This window comes from Labrus bergylta, chromosome 7, assembly GCF_963930695.1.
Source record: "Labrus bergylta chromosome 7, fLabBer1.1, whole genome shotgun sequence".
Lineage (NCBI taxonomy): Eukaryota > Metazoa > Chordata > Actinopteri > Labriformes > Labridae > Labrus > Labrus bergylta.
In genome coordinates this window covers 261,945-286,214 of record NC_089201.1, presented here as the reverse complement: position 1 = coordinate 286,214, position 24,270 = coordinate 261,945, and the positions used below count along the sequence as shown (strand labels likewise).

The 24,270-nt window shown below is 40.7% G+C and overlaps 1 protein-coding gene across 1 annotated transcript; it reads left to right on the top strand.

The window, feature by feature from the left end:
- Positions 1-1,401: 1,401 nt before the first annotated feature.
- On the top strand, positions 1,402-24,270 carry n4bp1 (nedd4 binding protein 1). The gene is made up of 12 exons (XM_020653081.3): positions 1,402-1,922; positions 6,838-7,065; positions 8,508-8,681; positions 11,927-12,432; positions 12,632-12,884; positions 13,562-13,879; positions 14,211-14,446; positions 19,666-19,796; positions 20,240-20,336; positions 20,850-20,957; positions 21,406-21,507; positions 21,675-24,270. The coding sequence occupies exons 1-12, from the start codon at positions 1,611-1,613 to the stop codon at positions 22,048-22,050; spliced, it is 2,841 nt and encodes a 946-aa protein (XP_020508737.1). The 5' UTR covers positions 1,402-1,610; the 3' UTR covers positions 22,051-24,270.

Below are 24,270 nucleotides of genomic sequence, written 5' to 3'. Positions count from 1 at the left end.
TATCATCTACATAAATACGTTAGCATATATACATAACAATATATAGTTATGGCAAGCCGTTCAGGAAATTAATATATTGAATGAAACTTTGAATATATTGAACAAAACTTTGAATATATGGAATGAAACCTTGAATATATTGAATGAAACCTTGAATATATTGAATGAACTTTGAATATATGGAATGAAACCTTGAATATATTGAATGAAACCTTGAATATATTGAATGAACTTTGAATATATGGAATGAAACCTTGAATATATGGAATAAAACTTTGAATATATGGAATACACACACATGTAGAAACAGAGTGGTGGCACCTCTCCAGCTACCACACCAACTTCCATATTTGGTCCGCACCGGGACTTGAACCGGCGACCCTCTGGTTCCCAACCCAAGTCCCTACTGCCACCCACAACTAAAGTGATGATAAATGGTGAATGACAAAAATAATTATTAAGATAAGTATTGTATTAACAAAAAAGGTTTATGTCACACCATATGACAATTTTAGGCATCTGTTTTACAAATTATTAGCACATTTTGAAATACCACACATTATACCATACCATTCAGTGAAATTAAGATGCAATTAAACACAACTCAATCATTTCTGTTCCTCATGTTTTACTGTTGTTTATAAACAAAATAGAATAATACGGATTAAACGTCACCAACCTTTATATATCTATCCACATGCTATGTGAAAATACATAAAGAGACTACAGGGTTTTAGCAGATAAGCCAATTGTAAAGATTCACTCTGAAAAACATCTTTGCTCTTTTTTTTTTCCTAAAAAGGAGTAAATCCTGGAACTGGTTACCTGATCACTTGAAACTTACTGCAAACTTTACCACTTTTAAGAGAGCCACAAAATCTTGGTTATGGACAGTTACAGATTTGTACTCATGTTCATTTTTTGAAGCTATGTCACATCTAAATGTGAGTCTCATTTTATCTTTTATGTAGGCACCCAGGTTACCCTCTTTTTTCCTTTTCTACTGTTTTTTTAATCGTTTATCCAAACAAAAGCCCTCCTATGGATAGTAGTTTCAGATTAACATCTGCTATAAACATTAGTATACTTGCATTGTATTACTTTTTTCAGTTTGTCTATATATATATTGTATCTGTCACAAATGAACCATAAACCATTAATAAAATAAATGTGTTTAAATATGTACTGACTCTGCTAAATTCTCACACACGCACTGTCTTCACACTGATTGGTGGGATACAAGATTGTCATTCTAATCTCACGGAATCTACAATTACGGTTTTAATGTCGTATGAATGTAGGTCACGCTGTGTTTGTTTTCACAACACCTTAACAGATAAATATCTTGTACTCGCCGGGAGCAGCACGCTGCACTGTCGTGTTTTGATGACGTAATCGCTGGGACTTTCCGGATACGTCACTCGGGGCTTCCGAGTTATTAAGCTAGCTGTACCTCAGTGTTGATGTCGTTAAGACTCTCTAAACGTCGCCTAGCCGCGTTGGATACACACCGAAAGAGACCATGAAAACGGCTGTGGCTCTTTACTGCACCAAAACACTTGAATATTGAGACGTTGTTGCCAGAAGCGACGGTCGAAGCGAGAGGCGGAATGTCAACAACGCGGCCCCTCCTCGGAATGAGACGAGTCACCGAGCTAACGTGCCCGGAGCAGCCGACCAGCAGGCTCCCTGCGTCAGCCGTGAGGCAGCAGCCAGAGACCCCCACAGTGGACGAGTTTACCGTGCTAGAGGATAAGGAAGAGGAGCTGAAATGCGCCAAACCTCGAGTTGAGCAGGTTTTTAAAGTGACGTTCACCATCATTGGATTGTTAGACCACACGGGACAGCCGCACTGTGGCAAAACATCACGGCAGATATGGCTGCAGCTCAGAGGAAACAGAGAGGACGTATCCAAGGCAAAGGTGAGCTTCTGTTGTGCTTCTGTTATGATGTTTCACTTGCATTTTTGTAGGTCAACTTGCAGGCTACTGTGACACAGTGTTGTCTTCATACAATAGAGGACTACAATCCAACCACGTCAGTAACATTACCGCGCAGTCAGTGTCTGAATGTGGCTGATGAACAGGTGTGGCAGGGTCTGCTGTTTTATATCACATCTCAAAAGCACATCCAAATAATAAAATGTCAGTGCTGCGATGATTTTCAACCAATGCTGTTTATAGTCTAGAATATTTCCCTACACTCTAACAAAGTAAAAACTTTGTTTGACGTTGTTGTTGTTGTTGTTGTTGTTGTTGTTGTTGTTGTTGTTGTTGTTGTTGTTGTTGTTGTTGTTGTATGAAAGACACAGCTGAATAATGAAAGTCTGTTCAATTTAAGCCACCACATCTGCAGTACTAAAAAGAGATTTATAATACACTCATAACATGAATCAAATATCATATATGAGGGTAACACTTATGTGAAAGCTCGGATAATATAACCACGCTATTGACGCTGTTGAGAAAGTAATGACATTTGATGTCGTCTGTTTATTATCTGCGTTAGAGCTGTCATTGGCTGAGAGTTGGTACTTGTGCTACCAAAAGACGTCATGAGTACATTATTGGCTTGTTTGTTTCAGTTTCAAAATGACTAGTTAATGCATGTTGTGCATTTAAATATAGGTTAATAGGCTTATGCTTACATCTTGTGGTGATCAGGGTTCAAACTCTACATCTTGTGTGTAGGTTTAAATGTTGTTGTGTTTTTGGTTAGTCTCTATTGCATAAACTTCTCAGTTCGTTGAAATGCATTTTATGTTCCAGGATATTGTGCATACTAGATGTTACAACATTTTGTAGTTTCTTTGTTTCTACATTCACATACTTCTCTGAGTGTGTGAGGACATGAATATCAAGGACAATTTATTGCGCCGGTCTCAGTTACGCAACCCTCCCAGACCAAACAAATATTTGTGGCAGCAAACTACCATCTTATAACAATAAAGTTTTGTGGTCTGGATTTTTTCTTTGCTTGCTGTTTTAATTAGTGGATTTTAGATCCAGCTGGAGCCTCTGATTACAGGATTCATCTGTCATGTAATCAAATAGAATTATTTTGGATTTTTGTATAAAACACCAAATATATTTAAATTCACATCACTCTTAAACCAATTCACTGTATATTTTCCTTTTTTTATCTTTTTTTTTTTTTATTGAAACACCATCAAGTTACAGGCAGCACAAAAGCCTAACAAATATTGTGTTAAAACCAGCTATACCCCTCCACCCCTCACCCCTCTCTCCACCCCTCACCCCTCTCTCCACCCCCCTCCCCTCCACCAGCCAACATGACAGTAATACCCACACAGACATAACATCCTTAACTGTATATTTTCCTGAAGATCATCTCAAATCACTTTCATGGCTCTTGCAGGGTCCCTGCTGGATAACACATAATGGGTCTGTGTCAGCACTTCTGTATAAAAAGCGCTTTATGTGATTGAATCTCAAAATCTAAAACAAATCTCAGCTGGAAACACAGACATCCATGTGAAAAGCAGTCGACTTCAGAGGTGCGTAAAGATATCATTCACTAAGTTAACACATGCAAAATAGCAGTCAGCATTTTAATACCCCACTAAATTCCCGCACAAGAATGTTTTCACACTTCTGCTTCTTGTGTTCTGGGTGTCTCTCGTCTGTGCGTAGTCGCTCCCCCAGAAACCAGCTGTTCCGTGCTCTGCCAGTCAATAGAGAAGGTGATGATGAAATGGAAATTTCTCTGTCAACCTGTTCATCTTGTGGTCACATTATGATCAAGTTTTGTCTTTTGCTTCCTCTAGTTTGGGAAATCACTGCCATACTTCCCATTCTGTTTGTCAAGGAGAAAACGCTGCTCATGATTAAAGTAGTCCTAGCCATCATCACAGTCTGTCCAAGATTGTAACAGCTTCTCACACCATCAGCAAGAACAATGTGAAACTACTTGCTTGACGTAAGCGGCAATACAGATTCTCGTTTACTGTATATGACTGTGAAAGAAACTACATCATCTGTTCGAACCTCATTTAATTGGTTGTCTAATTTTAGAAGCCACTCCCAAATATTTGAGATCTGGTTGTCTTTCGAGTATGACATCCTTTTCTTTTCCTCTCTCTGCATCATGATTGAGTCATTTAGAATTCTCAGTACTGACCCACCTCTCATTTCACACACTAACACCTGAAGAATGTGTCTCAGTGTCTACGAGGAAGATACCACACCCACCTGCAGCTGATTCATCCGGACATTTCCCATAGCCAGGAGATTCCCTGAATCAATGACAAGTGTTTAGTTTCAGCATGTGTCAGGTTTACTGCTCTTCAGCAAACACGTCTCTGAACTGAGATACAAGCCATTTAGTCACTGGCTCTTTAAGATACATATATGTATTATATTTTATTACCTTAATGTGATTAGCATTCACAGATAGATTTTTTTCTAAGCTTTTGCCTGAAGGTACACTGATAGATCGTCAGGCGGCCGGAATCTGCCGATTTTCAGCCTGCTCGGTCGTGACTTATGGCCAGCAAGTAAAGCTGATTTTGTTCAGATCTCAGACACGAGCCGTTTCATGCCGTACACACAGCTACGCAAACACTAACTGAAGGACACACAAGTGAACATGTTGGCATTCAATAAAAAAAAGAATTGTTACTTATTATGTAACATATATATATATATATATATATATATATATATATATATATATATATCCCTTCTCTTGTGTCTTCATTGCCCAGGGCATATCCGTGCGTCTGCACTGCCAGTATGTAAATTTGCACTGTCTAATATTCCCATGATATAATTTGGTTACGGCAGGACACCTAAATGATCAAACATTAGTGTATGAGCGCATATTACAAAGTTGGACCTGATGTGAGAATCACTTTGCAATATAAGTTAAGTTATTTATTAGTACCTGTTAGGTGGGGGTTGTTTCTGTATTAAATGGAGAATTATGAAATTGTGAAACAGACTGTGGATCATCTTAGATTTATTCAGCCATGGTCAGACAACATAGAAACACAACACACATGGCTGACAAAGTGCAGACCATCGCTGACCAAGATCTCACAATCATTGACAAAGTGGCAAAGTCTTCATCTTCACAGTGTTGCTTATATTCTGCTAGAAAGGTACAGCCCACAAATTCCTGGCTGCTTCGGTTCATCTCTAAAAGGCTAGAAAGAAGACATCACCTTGACTCTTAAATATCAGATATATACATTTCTTCAGTCTCAGAGTCACATTTCCTTCTCTGCTCACAACAGACACTTCAATCCAAATATAACTCTGGTGCTATGAGGTCTCTTACACATGTATTACAGCTTCACAAACCTAAAAGAAGAATTACTCTGAGATGGTTGACACAATTTAAAGATATATCCACAAAATAATCAAGATGAATAAATCCGTGAAAATACATACTAACAGTACCTTAAAAGCCTTTGACTAAAGAGTTTTAATAATGGCTGTTTGAATCTTTCTAGGATGTGAACATTTAATGCAGGGTCTGCAATTCATGTTTTACTTTAAAAGAGATTTTAATACGTTTTTTCTTTTGTTTTACTTTATATATATTTTTATAGAAACTAACGGGGATATGGGAAACAGGTAGTAAAGAGTTTGACACTCAAAATGTTTTAGTGGAGATTAATGTGAGTGAGAACGAGAGATTGTCATGTAACCTACTGCGGCCTTTAAGATTGTTCTAATAAACAATTACTCAAATGTCAGTGTTTTATTATTAACATGAAATTAAACTAAAAATATCCCAAAAGTACCTGTGTTTGTTGTGACAGTGCTTTAAAGAAAGGAAATTGGTATAAAACAAAAATCGTAATGGGCAGGTTAAATCAGGTAAAAGATCAGATATCGGAATGTAGCGGAGAAATAGCAATCAGTGCATTTCTACTTTTATCATTAAAACTGATGCACTTCAGAACTGTCGGGAGCAAACCCCTGCAGGTTTAAAAATATTTTTTCTGTTATTGTCTGCTTTTTTAATGCTTTTTAGTTGGCAACACCTTTTTTATTTTTTTATTTTTGGGGGGGCTTTTTGCAGTTGTTTGGTAAGACAGACAGATATAGAGAGACAGGATGGGGGGGGGGGGGGAATGGGGGATGACATGCTTCAAACAGCGTCTGGACTAAGAGTCGAACCTGTGACTGGGAGCGTAGCCTCTGTTCAACTCCTATTGATTTGACTGAGCTAAACCATCCTGGCAAAATATCTGTTTTTACTGCTTTCTCACCCTACAGTATTTTATAATTTCAAGAGTTTTTTTGTCAAGCTGCTGGAGAAAACATGTTTCTTATTTAAAGAAATGATTCTTGTTGAGTGCTTTCTCAAAACTCATAAAACTGTCCTGTTTTTTTTCGGGCATAGCTGCATGTGTGAATCCAAACAGGTGAATGTTTCACCCCAACTTTACCTGCAATTTTTCCTGCCCCTAGTAAATTTACCATGTAAAGTCGGGGTGAGGCAATGTGAGAACTTTTCAGGAAAAATGAAGGGAAATTCACTGAGCAAATGGGTGAGTTGATGACATTGAGATCCTTCAACTGGTGCACTACCACTGTGCTTTTTACTGCCTGTGGATAGAAACTGTTCAGTCTGATAGAGTAGGTAATAGGGGAGAGAGAGTAGGGAAGACATGCTGGAAAGGAGACGCGGGTCGCACTTGAACTTGTGCCACCCACTTTGAGGACTATAGCCTCTGTACATGGGATGCAACTTAACTGCAAGGCTATCTGCACCTTCTAGGCTGTTTTAAAAAATCTATATATTAATGATGATGATGTTGGTCAGTGACATGCCGTGACAGTATTTCTTCTCCTTGCCATGCAGGAATTTGTCCGAGGACTCTGTGACCCTGAACTGCAGAAGGAAGAGCGGTACCCAGTGGACATGCACTGCATATTTGCTGGTGCTTGGGGCCTCTTCCTGGACAGGCTCATACGGGACACAAGCGCTGAGGTTTTGGTGCCTGAGCCGGGCCACCTGAGGTTGTTGGGCCGAGCCGAACCTGTAGTGATGGCCCAGAGCAGAGTTCAGCAATTTGTAGCACTATTCCAGGTGAGGGCATCAATGATCGCACACTTCTATTATACAGTTTGGTGTAAAAGATGGATGGGTGTGAACATGGAGGGCTTTAGTGACTAAAGATTGTCGTTCACTTGCCTTTAGTCATCACTTATCTTCATAGATGTACCACATGGTCACCACTGAGGAAGCCGGTAAGGGAGGTTTACAGCAGTATTCTTCATCTCAGTGAACAGTGGAATCCTTAAAAAACAAGCATGGAACAAGGATTTGATTAATTGTATAGGCACTCAACAGCAACATTATGGGGTCAACTTCAGAATGTATTTTTACATAGTATATAGTTTTTCATGTTACACCTTAAGGTTTTGGACTATTGGTGTGATGAAATGATTCTTTGAAGCAGAGGTTGCATTACACTTCCTCACTGTCCATAATTTAGACAGAAAGGGTCGAAAAAGTTTCAACATAATGTGTTAACACCTGTCATTTTATTTTTCTTGTGATAATGCGATACAGTCTATGGCTATCACTTTATGAATCTGTTAACAAACAATGAAGTAATGTCTCCTATGGAGCCCCCCTGTCTGTGTTTGTAAGAGTCAAACTGAACACTTTTCAAGAAGCGAGCGCCTGACAAAAGCTCACAGCACTCGTCATTGTGAAGCTACATGAATAATTAAGCTTACGTTGTCATGTAAGCGCTAGTATGCCAGTGCAAGGACCCACCATGGTTAACTTGATGATTTACACACGAGGTTAGCTCATGCTGACATCTCCATACAGTCACTGAGCAGCTGAGACTGAAAAGGTTAAGATAGTAGTATTTTCCTGAACTATGACTGAAAGTTCAGTGCACAGACAAACACTTAAATCCTGAGTTTTACTAAACCTTTGAAGGTGGTATGTGTGTCGTTTCCCCTATTCTCTGCACACCTGCCCAGAAACATTTGTTTTTGGGAGAGGGAGAGAGCGAGCTGTTGTGCAAGAGATCTGGACTGATGTGACTTCTCGGGTCAGTCTGTTCTGTAAACAATGATGCAAATGTCTGCTCAGTGTCATACAGTTGCATTGTAAACATTTTTGCAATTTTGTGAAGGATTTTCTTGCATGATTAATGTAGTGCCAGACCCCTCAGTATTTTAATCTGTCAAAATGATGGACAGCCTTCAGATTTTTTCGTCATTGTTAAAAAAAATAACATCAGACGGATACAAATCGGTAAATGCAACCTCTGCTTTGGAGACTTCCCATCAGGCATTGGGAGAATTCATATTTGATGAACAACTTTTTATGATTTCTGATGTTAAAAACCAAACCAGTCATCACTCAAGAGTCAAATCAGTCCAGAGTGTAATCAACTCTAAATAAATCAAATCAAGTGTTACCCTGTTTATGAAATGGGAGAATACACATTAAAGTATGACATTGTGAAGTATAGCACATCTTAGTATGTGTGTTCTTGTTGTATCCAGGAGAAGCGAAGTCTACCGACCGACAGAGAGCCGGCAGTTAAACGAGCATTCAAGGCCTTTGTGGAGGAACGGGATGATAAGTACACTATGGAGCTTCTCCTGCTGCCCAGTGCCCTGAAGGAGGAGTTACTGGGACTGGCTCATAGCCCCACTACAACCAACACATCCCCCTTGGTCAGTGTAAACTTTTAGTAATATTCTTTTTTTATTACAGTTAAACCAATGTGTGCTGCTTAAACTTAAACTTTCTGAGTTTTTACTCAAGATTAGATTAGAAAACTTTATTGATACCCAGAAGAAAAGTCATTTGCCACCTGGTCAATTCATAAACACAACAAACATTATGGACAGTGCAATCACAGTACACAACAAGTAAATAAATAACAAACACCACTGAAACCATTTGGGTCATAATTTACAGCCACGCAGCAGGAACAAAGGAGCTCCTGAGTGGTTCAGTGGAACATTGAGGCATCACTAGTGGCTCACTGAAGGAGCTTCAGAGTCCACCAAGATTGTGTGCTCTTTCTCTTGTTTATGGCCTTGAGGTGTCAAGATTCACAAGCTTTACAGCATAAATTACGCTTAATGAAAAGGGGAAGGAAGTGCAGATTTGTCAGCCACAAACAGACGATAACTCCTGCAATCTCAGCTTTACAACATGAACCTCCGACTCTAGAGATTAAGAATACATTTGTGAACTCTTGATTAAAACACTCACCCAACCTGTACTGGTATCATATTTCCCAAGCCAAGTCATCACGTTGCTTTTCCAGAGAACTGTAAGATGCAGCCCAGGGGGATATTCCAGAGGCGCTCACACTGAGATGACGATTGCATTTGGAAAGTGACTAGAATAACTTTCTCCAAAGATGAAAAATACAAACAACATGAGTCTGTTGATAGAGATGTTTTTGTTTGTTTCATATCTTAATGAAAGGAACTGAGCATATATAACTGGTTATGGAATTGTTTCTATATGTTTGAGCCATTAGCTCCAGCAGGATAAAAAACAGGGCTGCATGATATTTAAATTATAAGCAAATCTCAATGCCTTCATTTGCACACATATTTTACATTTAAATCCCAACTGAACAAATTAAGAGTAAACTCTGGATCAGCTGGTAAATTGCTAATGCTGCTGGATTGGATTTGGAGATAATTAAGAAGAAGACGATATCCTTGATTTATCCCATGAGGGGAAGTTACTTTTACATTCTGTTATTGGGACATGCTACACAAATAGGCTGAAATACACACGTGCACAAACAGGATCCTAATGGTGAGATGTTAGAGTAAGGGGCAGCACATAAAAGAGCGCCTGAGAAGTTTGGGGTTTCGGGGCCTTGCTCGAGGGCTCGAACTGGCACCTCTCCAGCTACCAGACCAACTTCCAGACTTGATCGGCACCGGGTTGAAGTCCCTACAGTCTGAGCTACGACATCCTGCTGTACTTTTAGAAAAGGATGTTTCAATCAAAATGGGACTGACGCTCCTACGCAGCAGATTCAGACTAAGATATTGGTATATCCACTTTAACAATAGCGACAGCTCTTTTTTCAATTCAGACCTTTTTTGTCAAACTGGATTTGTGTCAGACCTACTCACAAATCACTGGCACTGAAACGCTGAGTCTCACAAAGGACCTTGGTGGTGAACAATATGACTAAGTGGGATGTCATTGCTTTTTCCCATCCCTGTGCTTGTGTTGTTTTTAAATATCACCTTTCACCTTGTAGATTCTGTTTTCTACAACAATTAGGTATGAAACAAATCACTGCTCTTCAATAACCAGAACTCAACAGAACATTAAGCACATTTTACTTATTACATTATATACATTATACTTATTTAACACAGCCTGCGGGTCTGCTGTCAGCTGGTATGTCTGCCCGCAAGTCACTCACTGTAACATAAAACGCTTCTTTTACACCGGTCATGGCTGTTTTATGACAATACTTTTCAGTACTGGACATTCATAATGACCAATGTTCTTACTTAAGATGCACTCGAGCTTTCCCATCCTGGAGTAGCCTGAAATGTTTAGTCATTGATCAATAAAAAATATATTGTATATTAAAATATATTGAACACAGGCTACTGAGGGCTATAGCGAAAAGAAGAAACCAGCAGAGTTTCCATCTGTCTGTCATCCTCTGTGCAGAGATGTCATCCCAGCCTTTCTTCCTCTGTCCACAATGAGATACATGAGAAAGTCTAAATGTGGTCTTAAATGACTGTTTACTTTCGACGCAGTAGAAAAACGATGACATGATTGAAAACCAATTCATTTGAGCACAGAGCTGGATGTGTTTTGGAGGTTTGGGGTCGCCAGAGTTTTGTGAAGTCTTAAGATCAAGAGCAAATAAAGGTTTGGTAACCACTGACCTAGAGCTTTTGGTTGTCGTATTTATGAAAATAAATGTTCCCTTCATCTTCTCCTGTTTGTAAGGACGTGAAAAAAGAATACTACAATTGATGGAGTGGTTTTTTAATTAGTTTAAGTCTGGCTGGTTTTTCCTTTGCCTTTGTTGCTTTGGTCTCTGTTTCTCTACTTTTACACATTTCTAAGCCTGCATATAATTTTTTTTCACCTTAGATTTTGAAAAGCTGAATGTTTATTATTATTATCATTATGTCTATAGAAGGTTAATAATACAGAGATATAATAATAGAAAGATGAATGTATACTCTGTAGTTTTATACTGTCCAATCCTTTTTGCTGCCTACACTGATGATGCTGTGAAGGCCTGTTTGTCCTTGGCTGCAGGAAACTCTCTGTTAGTCACAACAAGGCAGCGTTTTATTGTTCATATGATAGAACACAGAAAACAAACAACTCTAAGAACTCAACATTTCTGGGACTAAACAAAGCTGGACACCTGTAGTATCTTACTCCTGACATTGTTTTACAATGTTTTAGCTTCATCTCAGGGTCAATGAACATAAAGTATGGCCCCTCCAAGGTTCTGACATAGAAGACTGATTCTGTTTGTCTTCAAATCTTTGTGATCACACGGTAAAACACTTTCAGTGACACATCTCCCTGTAACGGAAACAAGTGATGTGATCATGCGCTTTTTGTTGTGCTTACATTCGTAGCTATCATTTGGTCAGATTCAAATTCAGATTCTAAATCGTTACCTGATCAAATGCAACAAATTCATTAAAGTGTCTTTCCAAGAGTCTCTTCAGGCAGTGTGCAGCCTGTCTTATAAAGAACAACCTATGAAACAGCAGCAAAGTTTAAGAACATGTCACACAATCTGGAAGTTGTGTAGTTAGTAAAAGACACAAATCTGTGCCTTGTCATGTCGGGAAATATGGTATGAATCTTGACCAAAACAAGGGTTCAAGATTGAGGGACCCTTCGACTTTACTTCCTTTATTTATGTGATTTCTGTTATTTCCTCTCTCAGCTCAACAAGACACTTCATCCCAGCGTGGCAGAGGTCGACCAGGACCGCTCAAAGAGCAGCACTCCAGTGACAGAGCTCTCTAACCGCATCCTGGACACCAGCTTTGAGGACAGAGGGGCCGGAGCCACGTCCTTGGGTGGTGGAGGAAAAGCAGGGGGCGCACTGGGCTCGGCTTCTGAAACCGCCCTGCTGAACGGCACTCGGCCCTCACACAAGCGGCGCTCATCTGAGAGCGAGACTCGAGACACAAAGAGACAGTACTCGTTGGAACGACGAGATGAGTCGCCGGAGAGAGCGAGAGAGAGGGAAAGGCAGAGGGACAGAGACGGACGAGGGAGCAGCAGCAGCTGTAGATCCAAAACTCCCTCTGCGTCCTCGTCCCTCTCCTCTTCAACAAAAGCAAACACAGTCGGTCCAATAACGCTGGACTCCAGTGAAGGAGTCTCAGATGACGGAGAGGCGGTGAGCCCTGAAACCAACTTACGCTGCTTGGTCAATTTTTTCAGGTATTAAACAGAGGCTATAAGATACTACATGTAGGATGATTGATTTAGTTGTTTATCACCAATAACATCGTCTTTTCACATTTGGGAAGGGAAGTATTGTTTTTATGACAACCCTAAAGAAATGTCAAAATCATATCCTGTATTCCATAAACACCTCTCCGAGAGACAAATGAAACTTTTGTAAACTTATGTCCTTCAGAACCATGGGTTACCAGCAGGAAGTGGTGGAGCGTGTCGTCAAGGAGACGGGACAGACAGAAGATACATTCCTCGTTCTGGAAAAAATCGTTGAGGAAACGAAGCGATGTGAAAAGGAGGGGTCAAAGGAAGGTGAAAAAGAAAGAAGATTGAACTCTATACGCTCCCCAGACACTCCCTCCTCCACCTCCTCTGCCTTATCATCGTCCTCCTCGTCTACAGTCACCCGATGCAAGGAGACCAGAACTCATAAGGTACACCTCTTTACTGAAAGATTGTGTCCCCTCAGTTCAACCCAATGTGTTCCTCTTCTCTTTTGATAAACACCGATAGTTAATGAATCCCGTCGGGCCGTCAGTGAGGCTTTTGAAGGTTTGATATCTGACAACATCATAGTTCAGAGATGTAGACTGCTTTGTTTGTGATACCTTTCAGATCATGACACACAGAGAACTTTACTGTTCATCGTTCTCCTTCATCTCACCTGTTAGAACATCAAACATTTAATCCATCACACCATGAACATCTCTCTTATCTTGACTGTGACAGTACAGTTTGATGCATCATGGGAGTTTTTAAAGCAGCCTTCTCCTCATTTTATCTTTGACTCCACACACATATCTCTTCATCTTACTCAGGTCATTTCCAATAAATGTCCTTATAAGTTATGATTCATAGATATGGATCTTACATGTTGCTATTGTTCTCATTTTAAATAGTCACCTCACTTCATATCAGCTCATCCAGACAGCCTCAAGCACATCAGTGAATGATCTCAGCTACTGCTGGAAAACATCAATTAATATGAATTATAAATCACTGCGTTCATATTGATGACAGATGTGTGTTACCAAATGCAGGGTGTTATAAAGTATGATAAGCATTTCTTTTAAAATGACTGAACCTGTATTTATTATGATTTATTGTAAAGAGGAGCTTGAGTGCTCAGGGAGGAGCCGGACACTACGAGATTATTACCATTGACGATGATGACGTCGTCACAATAAATACCAAAACAGCAGATAGCAGGACATCCCGCATGATGACGGCGCCTCATCTTGACATCCAGTCGGGATCCAGAAACGACTACTTGGCGCGGGGAGGAGGCAGCATCTCACAAAGGGACTTCCTGGCGAGGGGCGGGACTCAGACTTTGGGAGGATCGGTGAAAGTAGAGAGTGTGACAGCGCTGCGGAGCACGCCTCAGTGGCTGACTGCCACCAGCACCTCTTTAGCTTCAACCCCCAGTGTGAGTATCACCTTCCAGTCCGACTCCACTCATTAATGTGCTGTAAAGTTAATTTGGATGACTAAGTTATCACACTTGTGTGCAGAAGATTGTAACTTGTTACCATAAAACATGTTTCCCTTTTTGAGACAAACATAAAACATCCAAATACATGGAGGGTACTCTGAACAGCTGTAAATATATGTCATGAAGTCAAAAAGCCTCAAATGTATGGATGTCATTGTCTTAATGAATTGAACATGTGAAAGGATGATGTTCTGATTGGTTAAATAAACCACTTTCTTTTTCTTATTATTTATTTAACAAAGTGTTTTCTTGTTTTCCTCTTCAGGCAGCTCAGCCAATCAGCAGACCCTCTGCCTCTGCGTATCAAACAATCGGCCACATGGGGTTTCACGGGTTCGGAGCAAGGACTCCTCCCACAAACGACCCCCCGGCACCCCCCGTGACTGGTTTAGCTCGTTTCCATCAATCACTGAGGACTCCCTACTCTCTGAAGCTGCCAAACGAGCCCGGACATCAGGAGCTCAGACACATCATCATAGATGGCAGCAACGTGGCCATGGCGTGAGTCTCATATGCATACACACACAACACACCCCAGAAGTTTAAAGCTATTTAGTTTGCAAACGGCAACAACTTTTTCTAGCTGCATGTAAACATATAGGGCTTTCATACTTGCAGAATTCTCCTGAAAAACTCTGGATATTTCCCAGAGGAGCTGTATATTTGAAAGCAAACAGCTGAGTTTTTCGCTCAGACTTCACCTGGAGATTCTCCTGCCAGACCCCTAGTCTTTTTTCTGCAGCAAGTACAAGTGAGCTGATGTGAGAATGCAGCAGGATGTTCTCCGTAGAATTCACCTCGAGCCACTGGGAGGGCTATTTCCGCATTGTTTTTTTATGTCACGTTTTACCTCAGGAGACCCCCGCCCCCCCTCCCGTCTGACAGGGATAGTCTCCAGCTGTGAGGTGATATGTAAACAGCCAGGTCAGCAGACTCTCCGGAGCAGTTCTCCTGAAATCATCTCGATATTTTCAGGAATGCATAGCTGAAAACGGCTTTTGATAATGTATTGACAGTTTTAGCATCTCTGCAGTTAAAAGCTTACAAGAAGACCAGTGTCAACAACGGTATTATTTTACAATGTACAATGTAGATAAATCAGAAGGTCACAGCGTTGACTAGGAGTTTTGTCACACACTAGCACATGCACCAAGGCTTTACTTTTTCATATGAAGCTCTCGTCCTTCCAGGAAACACCTCCATCATCGTTAGTGAAGGTCACACACTCTCAGTCATACACTCAAACATCTGCTGTGTGCTTCTAGCTTTTTTTGTGTAGGTGTACCAAAACTAATCCTACACATTCAGGTTGTGTTGTCACTCAGCACCTTCTTGCGGTTGTCATGGGCAGATCGAAAAGGCATGTGTAACAACTTGATAGTAATGAGTGGGTGTGCAGTGTACTGCGGAGGCGTTTTTGAGAAGGTAGTCATTTTCTAGTAAAAAAACGACAACAATGTTTGTAGTTTCAGATTTATCCAGAAATTGTGCAAAAAGATGATTCTGACGATACTCTCGGCTGATGTGTCGACTCAGCCTTTGTCCCAGATGACCTTGTCTTGACTTCTCACTTTTGCAGCCACATCCTTTTTATGCTCTGTGTCACTCCCACTCTTTAACCTCCCTCACGCCTTACCAGAAATGTGTCAAAACAGAGAAGTACGGGTTAACTTTGTCAATTTTGTCAGTCTGTTGGGCGGCTGTTAACATACCTGGGCCCAAGTATCGTCTATGTGTGGGAAACACAGGTGCATCAAGGTTTCCATCAGCTGCATGGCGTACTATGCTATCTGTGCCTATGGGTCTTCAGCCTCTTCTACAATGGAAAAGTCCAAAGTTAAATAGATATATTCATAGACAACGTTGGTTTTTCTAAAACATTATCACTCTAAAATAAAATACGTCAGGTCTCCCTCTGTTGCGACCCGGCTCGTGTTGGGGAAAGGGAAGCAACATAAAAACCAGATGTTGTTGGTTAAATGAAAGTTAGGTATTACAAAAGAAGCAAAGTTGTGATACATCACAAAAAGTGAGGCAAATTGAAAGGGACAAAGTGCTGCTCCAATCAATAACATGGTAAAACAGGAGGACTCTAAAACCCTTACCGACTACACTAACTCACCAAATCAACAGCACCCCTAAACCTAGTGCTTCTAAACAAAGACAAAACCTACAAAACGAGAGCCTTAGAACACAGAAGACACAAGACAACAAGTTCTTTAAAGAACATTTTACAAACATAGACAAAGATGACAGAAGAGGCACTGTGGCGAGCTCAGTGTGATTGCTCCTGTGCACCAGTTTAGCTTCAGCAGCAGCACAGGTGGATGAAATCAGGCCTGGAGGATGAACTCACCAACACACACACACACACACACACACACACACACACACACACACACACACACACACACACACACACACACACACACACACACACACACACACACACACACACACACACACACACACACGCTCCAAAACAGAGGTCAGTCACAAACACAGGAGAGGGAGTGTAGCTAGGGCCATAACACCCTCCCAACCCTGCAAATAGGCCCGATGGATTAAACTCATCGCTCCAATAAAAGTAGCACGTGCGATTGTCTGACCAATGAGATTTTGGTGGGACCATCAACTGACTGAAAGACATTAGCCCTACTGTTGTCTTCATGTTGTCTTACCTTTTCTATTCAGTAAGAATAGAGCAAAGACAACAATTGTACAGAACATGTTAGTTTGTGTCTTTTATTCAAATGGATAATTATAGTGTTTTGTTGTTTGGTGATGATATTATCCTTAGTGCCGGTTAGAGAATCAGGACATGTCACGTGATCGTCAAGAAAAGGCTACCTAGTTATGTAAAGTTATTCAAATGAGCTCAGAGACGTATTTTTCCCTGGCAGTCTACGTCCAGCTTACCATGGTGATTTCACTGATTGTGTAATCTCTTCCTGCTCTGTGGTGTCATTCAGCACTTTCTCTTTCAACACTTTGTGGAACTTCCCCTTGACTTTGAATTGCAGCTCAAACACAAGCAGACAATGATCTGGTTGTGCAGATCGTGTGTTTCTGTGTCTGTACATAGAAACAAATGAGCACGAGCACATTATCTGGTGCTTGTAATATCCCAAGTTTGTAATCAGGTATGTGTACTGAGAAAGTGAATGCAAATACATCTGTCTGTTCTGCTGCCATTAGAAGGTCAGTTCAGGTCACACTCTCAAGCGTTAAAGACATGAAACAACTCTCACAGAATACTTTCCTCGTATTAGAGAGAATGATTCTGTTATCCCTCTCATGTTTGGTTATCATCATGAAAGAACATGATACTTTAATAAGACCAATATTGTTTCTGTCCAGTTTTTATAACTCATCCATATTAGAGCTGCAAGGGTTAATTGATAAGTCTCAACAGGTGATTTTTTTTTCTAACTGTTTGGATCATTTAGCAGTGAACTTGTTTGAGTATTAACGCCTTCCTTTTTTGTGACCAACTTTTATTTATTTCTGACAAGGGTTGTAGGCATGAATCATCCAGTAGATCCAATAGTTAACACCCACATGGTAAATAGTAAATGGACTTGAGCTTTTATAGAGCTTTTCTAGTCTTCTCACTACTCAAAGCGCTTTCACCCTGCAGGTTACACCTACACATTCACACACTGATGGTAGAGGCTGCTGAGTAAAGAGACCATCAGAAGTAACTAAAACCCTTTTCACAATACAGAAATCTCCTGAATAACTCCGGAGATTTGGCTACCCAGAGGTTCTTTAGGCTATGTGTGAACGCAAACAGACGCATTTTTCGTGCGGATTTTACCCGGAGTTTCTCCTCCAGACCCCTAGTATTTTATCCACAGAATATCCGAGTGAGCTGACGTCTGAATGCGGCCGAATATACTCCGGAGATTTTCAATTCGAGCCAATGGGACCTGAGTGACGTTTATACAGTGACCGGCTAAAGTGTCTGCACGCGAGATCTCCGTGCTCTAATTAAACGGTTGCATTATGTTTTCTGTTCATCAGTATGTTGTTCTCCTCTCTTTTGTGGATGTTGTCATTCCATTGGATTACACATAGCATTGATAGAAAGTCAAATATTCTCATTATAATGTTGTGTAGCGGACTCTGTTGCTACGGCCGCTACTTCCGCGTTTTTTTACGTCACGTCTTACCTCAGGAAATCCCCCCCCCCCCCTCCCCTCTGACAGGGAAAGTCCCCCGCTGTGAGGAGCATATGTGAATGTCTAGGTCGGGAGAATCTCCGGAGAAGTCCTCCTGTAAATATCTAGATATTATCCAGAGTGCATATGTGAAAACGGCTTAATACTGTTCACACTAAGTCACACACCACAGACAAAGCAGCTGGATCAACTCAGGGTTAGTTGTCTTGCCCAAAGACACATCGGACATGTGGTTGCAGGAGCTTAGTTCATTATACTAATGAACGGGAGGTCAGGAAAAAATAAATATAAATCTTAAATAATACGAGAAGTAAGGAATGAAAGAAAAATACTATTTATATTATGGCTCTGGCAGTGTTGAGTGCTTCCAATCCTTTTTTCAATCATTACCTGGCCTGTTTGGTTTATTCTCAACACAGCGAGCTCTGTGATACAATCTTCTATTAAAGATGTCATCTATGGATGTATGGAAAGGGAGTATGTGGTTGCTGCAAAGTAACAAACTAACATTTGTTTGGATGCATGTCATTGACCACAGCAGTCTTTGGGTGCGAATAGGGTTTTAAGAAAAAACAGAAAAGTCAGTGATCAGCACTGATGAAAGCTTTGTGCTGAAACGCGTCCATTGTTGATCTGTATGCGTCCGCTCTACTCAGATCATACATACCTTTAAAAGACATTGAGTGTGCTGATTTTTCTGTTTTCATGTAGTTTTTTTTGCAGCCGTGCACCTGGAGTTTTATTTCTGTTAGAGTGTGATCTTTCTTTGCTGTGGTGATTTAAGGTTCGGCCCTGAATTATCCTTCAGTTACATAACTTGTGGAGAATCTTCAAACCAAGTATGTAAGAAAGTCGGTCTGCAATCTGCACCCAGAAAATTCTGACTGAAGGACACTCCCACATGAATCATGATATTTAGAAATGTCCACTTTGTTAACGTCACATAGGGAACCGGGTCTCTCCTTTCAATCCGATGATAGATGGGACTATCAATGGGAGGATAATGAGCAACGCTTATGATGCAGGATTTCCTTTCAAACAAACCCGAGGCCATTAAACAAAGTACCAGATTGCACAAATTTGAAAAAGCCATACTTTAAAAAAAAAAAAAAATGAAAACCAATCCTTGCACAGGATTTCCTGGTGTTTTGTGTGTGCGGCGTGCAGCGGCAGCCAGCTTCCTGCTCGCTTAGGCTGGCTGCTCTCAGGGAGTTTCTCACCTCTGTTGGTGTTTGTTTACTTTTGTGGGTTTTCTGCCCCAGCTACCATTTTGTCGTTTCACATTTGTGTGACGAGTGTGTGCAGACCCCACACGTCAGCACAGACCATCTGAGTCAGCTGATGATGATATGAGCTCTGTTTTGTTTGTTTTGTTGACATTTCGTGTCCACCACTGCTTAAACTATTATGTATAGAATCAGTACAGGCCCAGAGACAGGCTCAGTAATTTAGGTTTAGATATTCAAAACTTTCACAAACTTATTTCTGAATTTTCTTTATGTTGTTCCTCCTTCTCCCTCTTACCCTTTTCTGCAGTCATGGCCTTAATCGGTTCTTCTCCTGTCGAGGAATCGCTCTGGCTGTGGAGACATTTTGGAGGCGGGGCCACAGGGAGATTACAGTATTTGTTCCTCAGTGGCGTCAGAAGAGAGACCGCCTCACGACAGGTATGTGTTCAGGTGTAAACAGGACAGTCTTCAAGTTGTTGTCATTGATATTTTTGTCATGGATTAAAGTCTTAGCACCATATGTTACTAGTCAAACTGACTACAACCTCAGATATGGAACCAAAAACAAACTGTTTTCTACAGTTTTTATTACAGCTCTCTTAGGGCGCACTCACACTAAGGAATCTGTAACCTGTTCAAGTATGCTTCACCCTCAGAGTCCAGTTTGTTTGACTAGTGTGAGTGCTCCAAAATGGTCCAATCATGCTTCAGCAGGATACGCGGCAATTGGGCCTAGTGTCAGTGCGCCCTTAACAATAAAAAGTGACATTGTTAATCCATTGAACCAACCTATTAACTAATGTTTTTGTGTGCACATTTGACCATGCAGGATCTGGTTCTCCATTGTATTATCAGTAAAACAGTTGTTTTTTTAATTACAGAGCAACATTTTTTAAACCAGCTCGAAGACCTGAGACTGCTCTCCTTCACTCCATCCCGAGAGGTCTGTGGACAGAGGATATCCTCACATGACGACAGGTATACACACACACACACACACACACACACACACACACACACACACACACACACACACACACACACACACACACACACACACACACGCGTCTTCTTAGTCCTTGATACATAAGAACAAATATTTTAGGGGATTGTTTGGTTCCATTATGAACTCATCTCCTCCCATGTAGTATCACTGTGTGCCCCTCTTTATTAGAGATGAGTACACTCACACTAAAAAACAACAGATCCAACTTCCATCTTGTAAAAAAAGTGGTGAACTATGACTTTGCACGATTAAGCTTTAACTGTTGTGTTTTCTTATTGTGGTGGAGCTGATAAACATCGGTACATCTCCAGTTTATAAGTTACTTTGTTTTACTGAAAAATAACAAGTCAAAGCTCACTCTGGATCAGCACGCATGGCACTCCTCTATTGTTGGATTCCCTGCTGGAAATGTTTGCAGACCTTTGAACCCAGGGAAACTCCTGAGTATGTAATCCACTCTTTCTTTCTCTCTCTCGGCCTATCAGGTTCCTGCTCCACCTGGCAGAAAAAACAGAGGGGATCATTGTAACCAATGACAACCTGAGGGACTTTGTCAACACCTCGGACACGTGGCGCAGGATCATTCAGGAGAGGTGATTGTAGAGCTGTTTTAACACATGCTGTTACACAAGAGTCAGGACAGACTGCCCCGGGAAGAAATCCTGTGCTTGCTGAAACTACATCATGAGGGGGATTAATATTGATAAAGTAATAAAACCACATTTTGATTTACTATCACATACTCTGCCTGCACCACCATACAAACACCCGAGACAAAGATGACTCGGTTACATTTATATTTTGCATTCATTCTTTAGGGATTTAATTAAATGTATTATTAACAGTAGGGTGGTAACCAGTAAGTGAAAGTATGTTGACACTAATATGTTTGCAGAAGGTCAATAGTTGAGAATAGGAGATACATCAAATGTCATAAATCCTATTCCTTATGACCAAAGTCATTGTTAAAAGTGTTTAGGAAAAGAAGAGCCATCTTTGTTTACTTCATATTTAATGACTTTATTACATTTTCCTTCACAGGCTGCTTCAGTTTACTTTTGTGGAGGATCACTTCATGATCCCTGATGATCCTCTGGGGAAGAACGGACCTCACCTCGACTTCTTTCTGCTCAAAGAAAGCAGGTGAGTTTAATGTTAGTTCTAAGGTTTGTACCTCTGAAATCTGTTTCTTATTGACGTAATGACATGAAAATATGAGTATTTCAAGTTAAGATGGTTTAATAGAGGTTAGAGTTTTTGTTTGGGCGGGTGTTGTGGTTACTGATTGATTTTCTGTTTCTTCATGTCAGGACGGCTCCCATCACTCCTCCCCCTCTGAGACCTCCAGACCTGCGTCCCTCCTCCCAGCATCAGCAGCCGGTTTACGTCCAGGCTGTCCACTCTGCTCCCCGGTCCCAAGCCTCCACGCCCCGGCCTCCTCCCTCCCTGACGCCACACCCCACCACACACTGGCCCCACTCCGGTCCGCCTGAATGGCACCCGCCTCGTCGCTCCCCTTCCCCCTCGCCCTCGCCCCCTCCACAGCGATCCCCGGGGGAGACGTCGGAGCTGAAGAGGAAGCTGTACGACATCTTTCCTGACCAGAAGCAGCGGATCGACCGGATCCTCAGCGACAACCCGTACATGAGAGACCTGAACGCCCTGTCAGGGCTGCTGCTGGGATAAAAGATGGTCGATGCACAGAAAATAAAGAACACACCGTGCAAGGATATACATACACAGCAGAAAGATAATTTATTTTACCTTGTTGTCCAGCCTTGAGGAGTCGAGCGTGTGTCCTTCGATATTATTTAACACAAAGACTGATCGTCAAACTCGCTGCTTTTGGCAAAAAAGAAGATATTTTTTAATAGATATTTTTTTGTTCTTCTTGTGCTCTCAAATTGGTGAAGGTGAACAACACTGGTGTCACATGCAAACAACACACAACATTTGCCAAGCAGCATCATTTGTATTAACCAGCGGGTAATAAGAGCCTGCAGTCCAGAGGTCCTCCAATCAACAGGAGAAAATGTTTTCAGACCAAGAGCCGTGAACTGGTCACACAGCGGGTTTCTTCTCTGAACACACAAACTCTGAGCTTTCTCTGGGTACAGTCGGGAACATTGACCGTTCTGCATGTTTGATATTTTTTCAACACAAGCGTTATACAGTTTTTATGAACAGGAACAGAGTGAAGTCGCTGTTATTGAACCGGATATCAGGTAGCAGTTTCAGCAGTTTGGAGTCATTCGACATCAACAAAGAGTTTAAATATCTCACACAAGGATAAGATCTCAACCTTTAGTTTCATTATCAGTAACAGAACTTCTAAAACGCCTTTTATGAATCTTAGACACATTTTAAATCGCAGCTAAAGATCAAATCAAATTATATTCAATATATCAAAAAATATTCCGAGGCTGTTTAGAGTGCAGATATGATGATACCAGAGTTTTAAACTTCAACAAGATACTTGTGAAAATCAAACGATGATACCTGTTCTGAAACCACGGCAACAAAAATATAAGTCCTAGCAACCCAATATTTTGTATTTTCCTGTTTTTATTTACCCAAAATGAACTCCTGCACACAGTCCAAACTTTCTAACAAGTTAGAAGGAAACATCAGCAACGTATTTGTAAGACGCGTCAACATATCCTTCTCCAAAAAGAAACTTGAGTGTTTGTTGACCTGTGAATTAAAGGGTCCACCACTCCATCTCATTCGCAGAAACTTTGGGTTAAAAATACGACTAAAGATTTAAATGTATTTTTTTTAACTTTGGTACTTTTTGATGCAGTCTCTGATTTTTAATGATCGATTGTATCATTTTTAAAATAGATCAAAGTATGGGACATTTTGGCAGCCTGCGTTTGGAGTGACAGGAATAGTAAAGTTTTCTCATTATTCAGATGAAACTCTCTGCGTCGATATATACCAACTAAATGAATCTCCCTTAGTAACCCCTTTTTCAACTGTCACCGCTCAACTCTAATCCTTCAATATGTTTCCTGTTTTTCACCGTCAGTGCTCCAAATGATTTCCCGCCTGAATTCAGATGAAGCCTTTAAACACCACCGGTTCTTTTTCAAGTTTATAAAAAAACAAACTTAAGATGTGTTTTACAACATCTATTTTTCTCTTCTTTTTTTTTGGATCAAATTTTCCGTTTGTATAGTTTAACCATTGAAAAAAAACTTTACTTTTAAGGAATTTTAAGGTTAGGTCAGAAATGGTTTTTCATAATCCGATGTGATCAGGTCGTCCGAGCGCTTCAACACGTTCTCTGTTATCATCGACGTCCTCACTTTGTTCTTTGTTGCCTCTCAGTCTTCTCGTTAACAACAATCTCGGAAGATCTGTGGAATCACTTTGAAACTGCTGAAACTGAGATGAAAGATCAGATCTGTTACTGAGTCAGTTCCACACATTAGTTCATCAGTTCCAGTTAGAAACACTTTTCAACACGTGTCTTCAGGTGGATGCCGTCATCAGCGTTTTGTTCTGCCATGAGTTGTGAGTTTGACACCTCCATCTGTAAACAATATGCATTTTAGTCCGTCTTTTTTTGTGGACAAAAACACTACAAGAGTCTAAAAGATATCCTCTGTTTATAAAGTGACACACTCTTCTTCAACATCACCATATCAACAGGTTTACATTAGTTACATTTGCCATTCTTGTAAAATAGACCATTGAACTGAAGCTAAGGAGTGACTCAGTGGCTAAAACAAGGTTTCATTGATGAAGCTTCTTGTGTCTTTTGTTTTTGTTTACACTCGGAGAGGATGTGGGCCACAGCTTGCATATTTGATGTGCATCTGAGCTTTGTAAAATACAAACACTTTATTTCCTTGTAATAAACAAACATCTGCACAAAACTTTACGAGGTGTCCAAACCTA

What these genes read in the sequence shown, in the direction of transcription:
- n4bp1 (XM_020653081.3), top strand. Translation starts at nt 1,611, where the DNA reads ATGTCAACAACGCGGCCCCTCCTCGGAATGAGACGAGTCACCGAGCTA. An exon ending in TGCTTGGTCAATTTTTTCAG is followed by an intron (nt 12,433 to 12,631) that starts GTATTAAACAGA and finishes TATGTCCTTCAG; the next exon opens with AACCATGGGTTACCAGCAGG. An exon ending in ATATCCTCACATGACGACAG is followed by an intron (nt 20,337 to 20,849) that starts GTATACACACAC and finishes TCGGCCTATCAG; the next exon opens with GTTCCTGCTCCACCTGGCAG.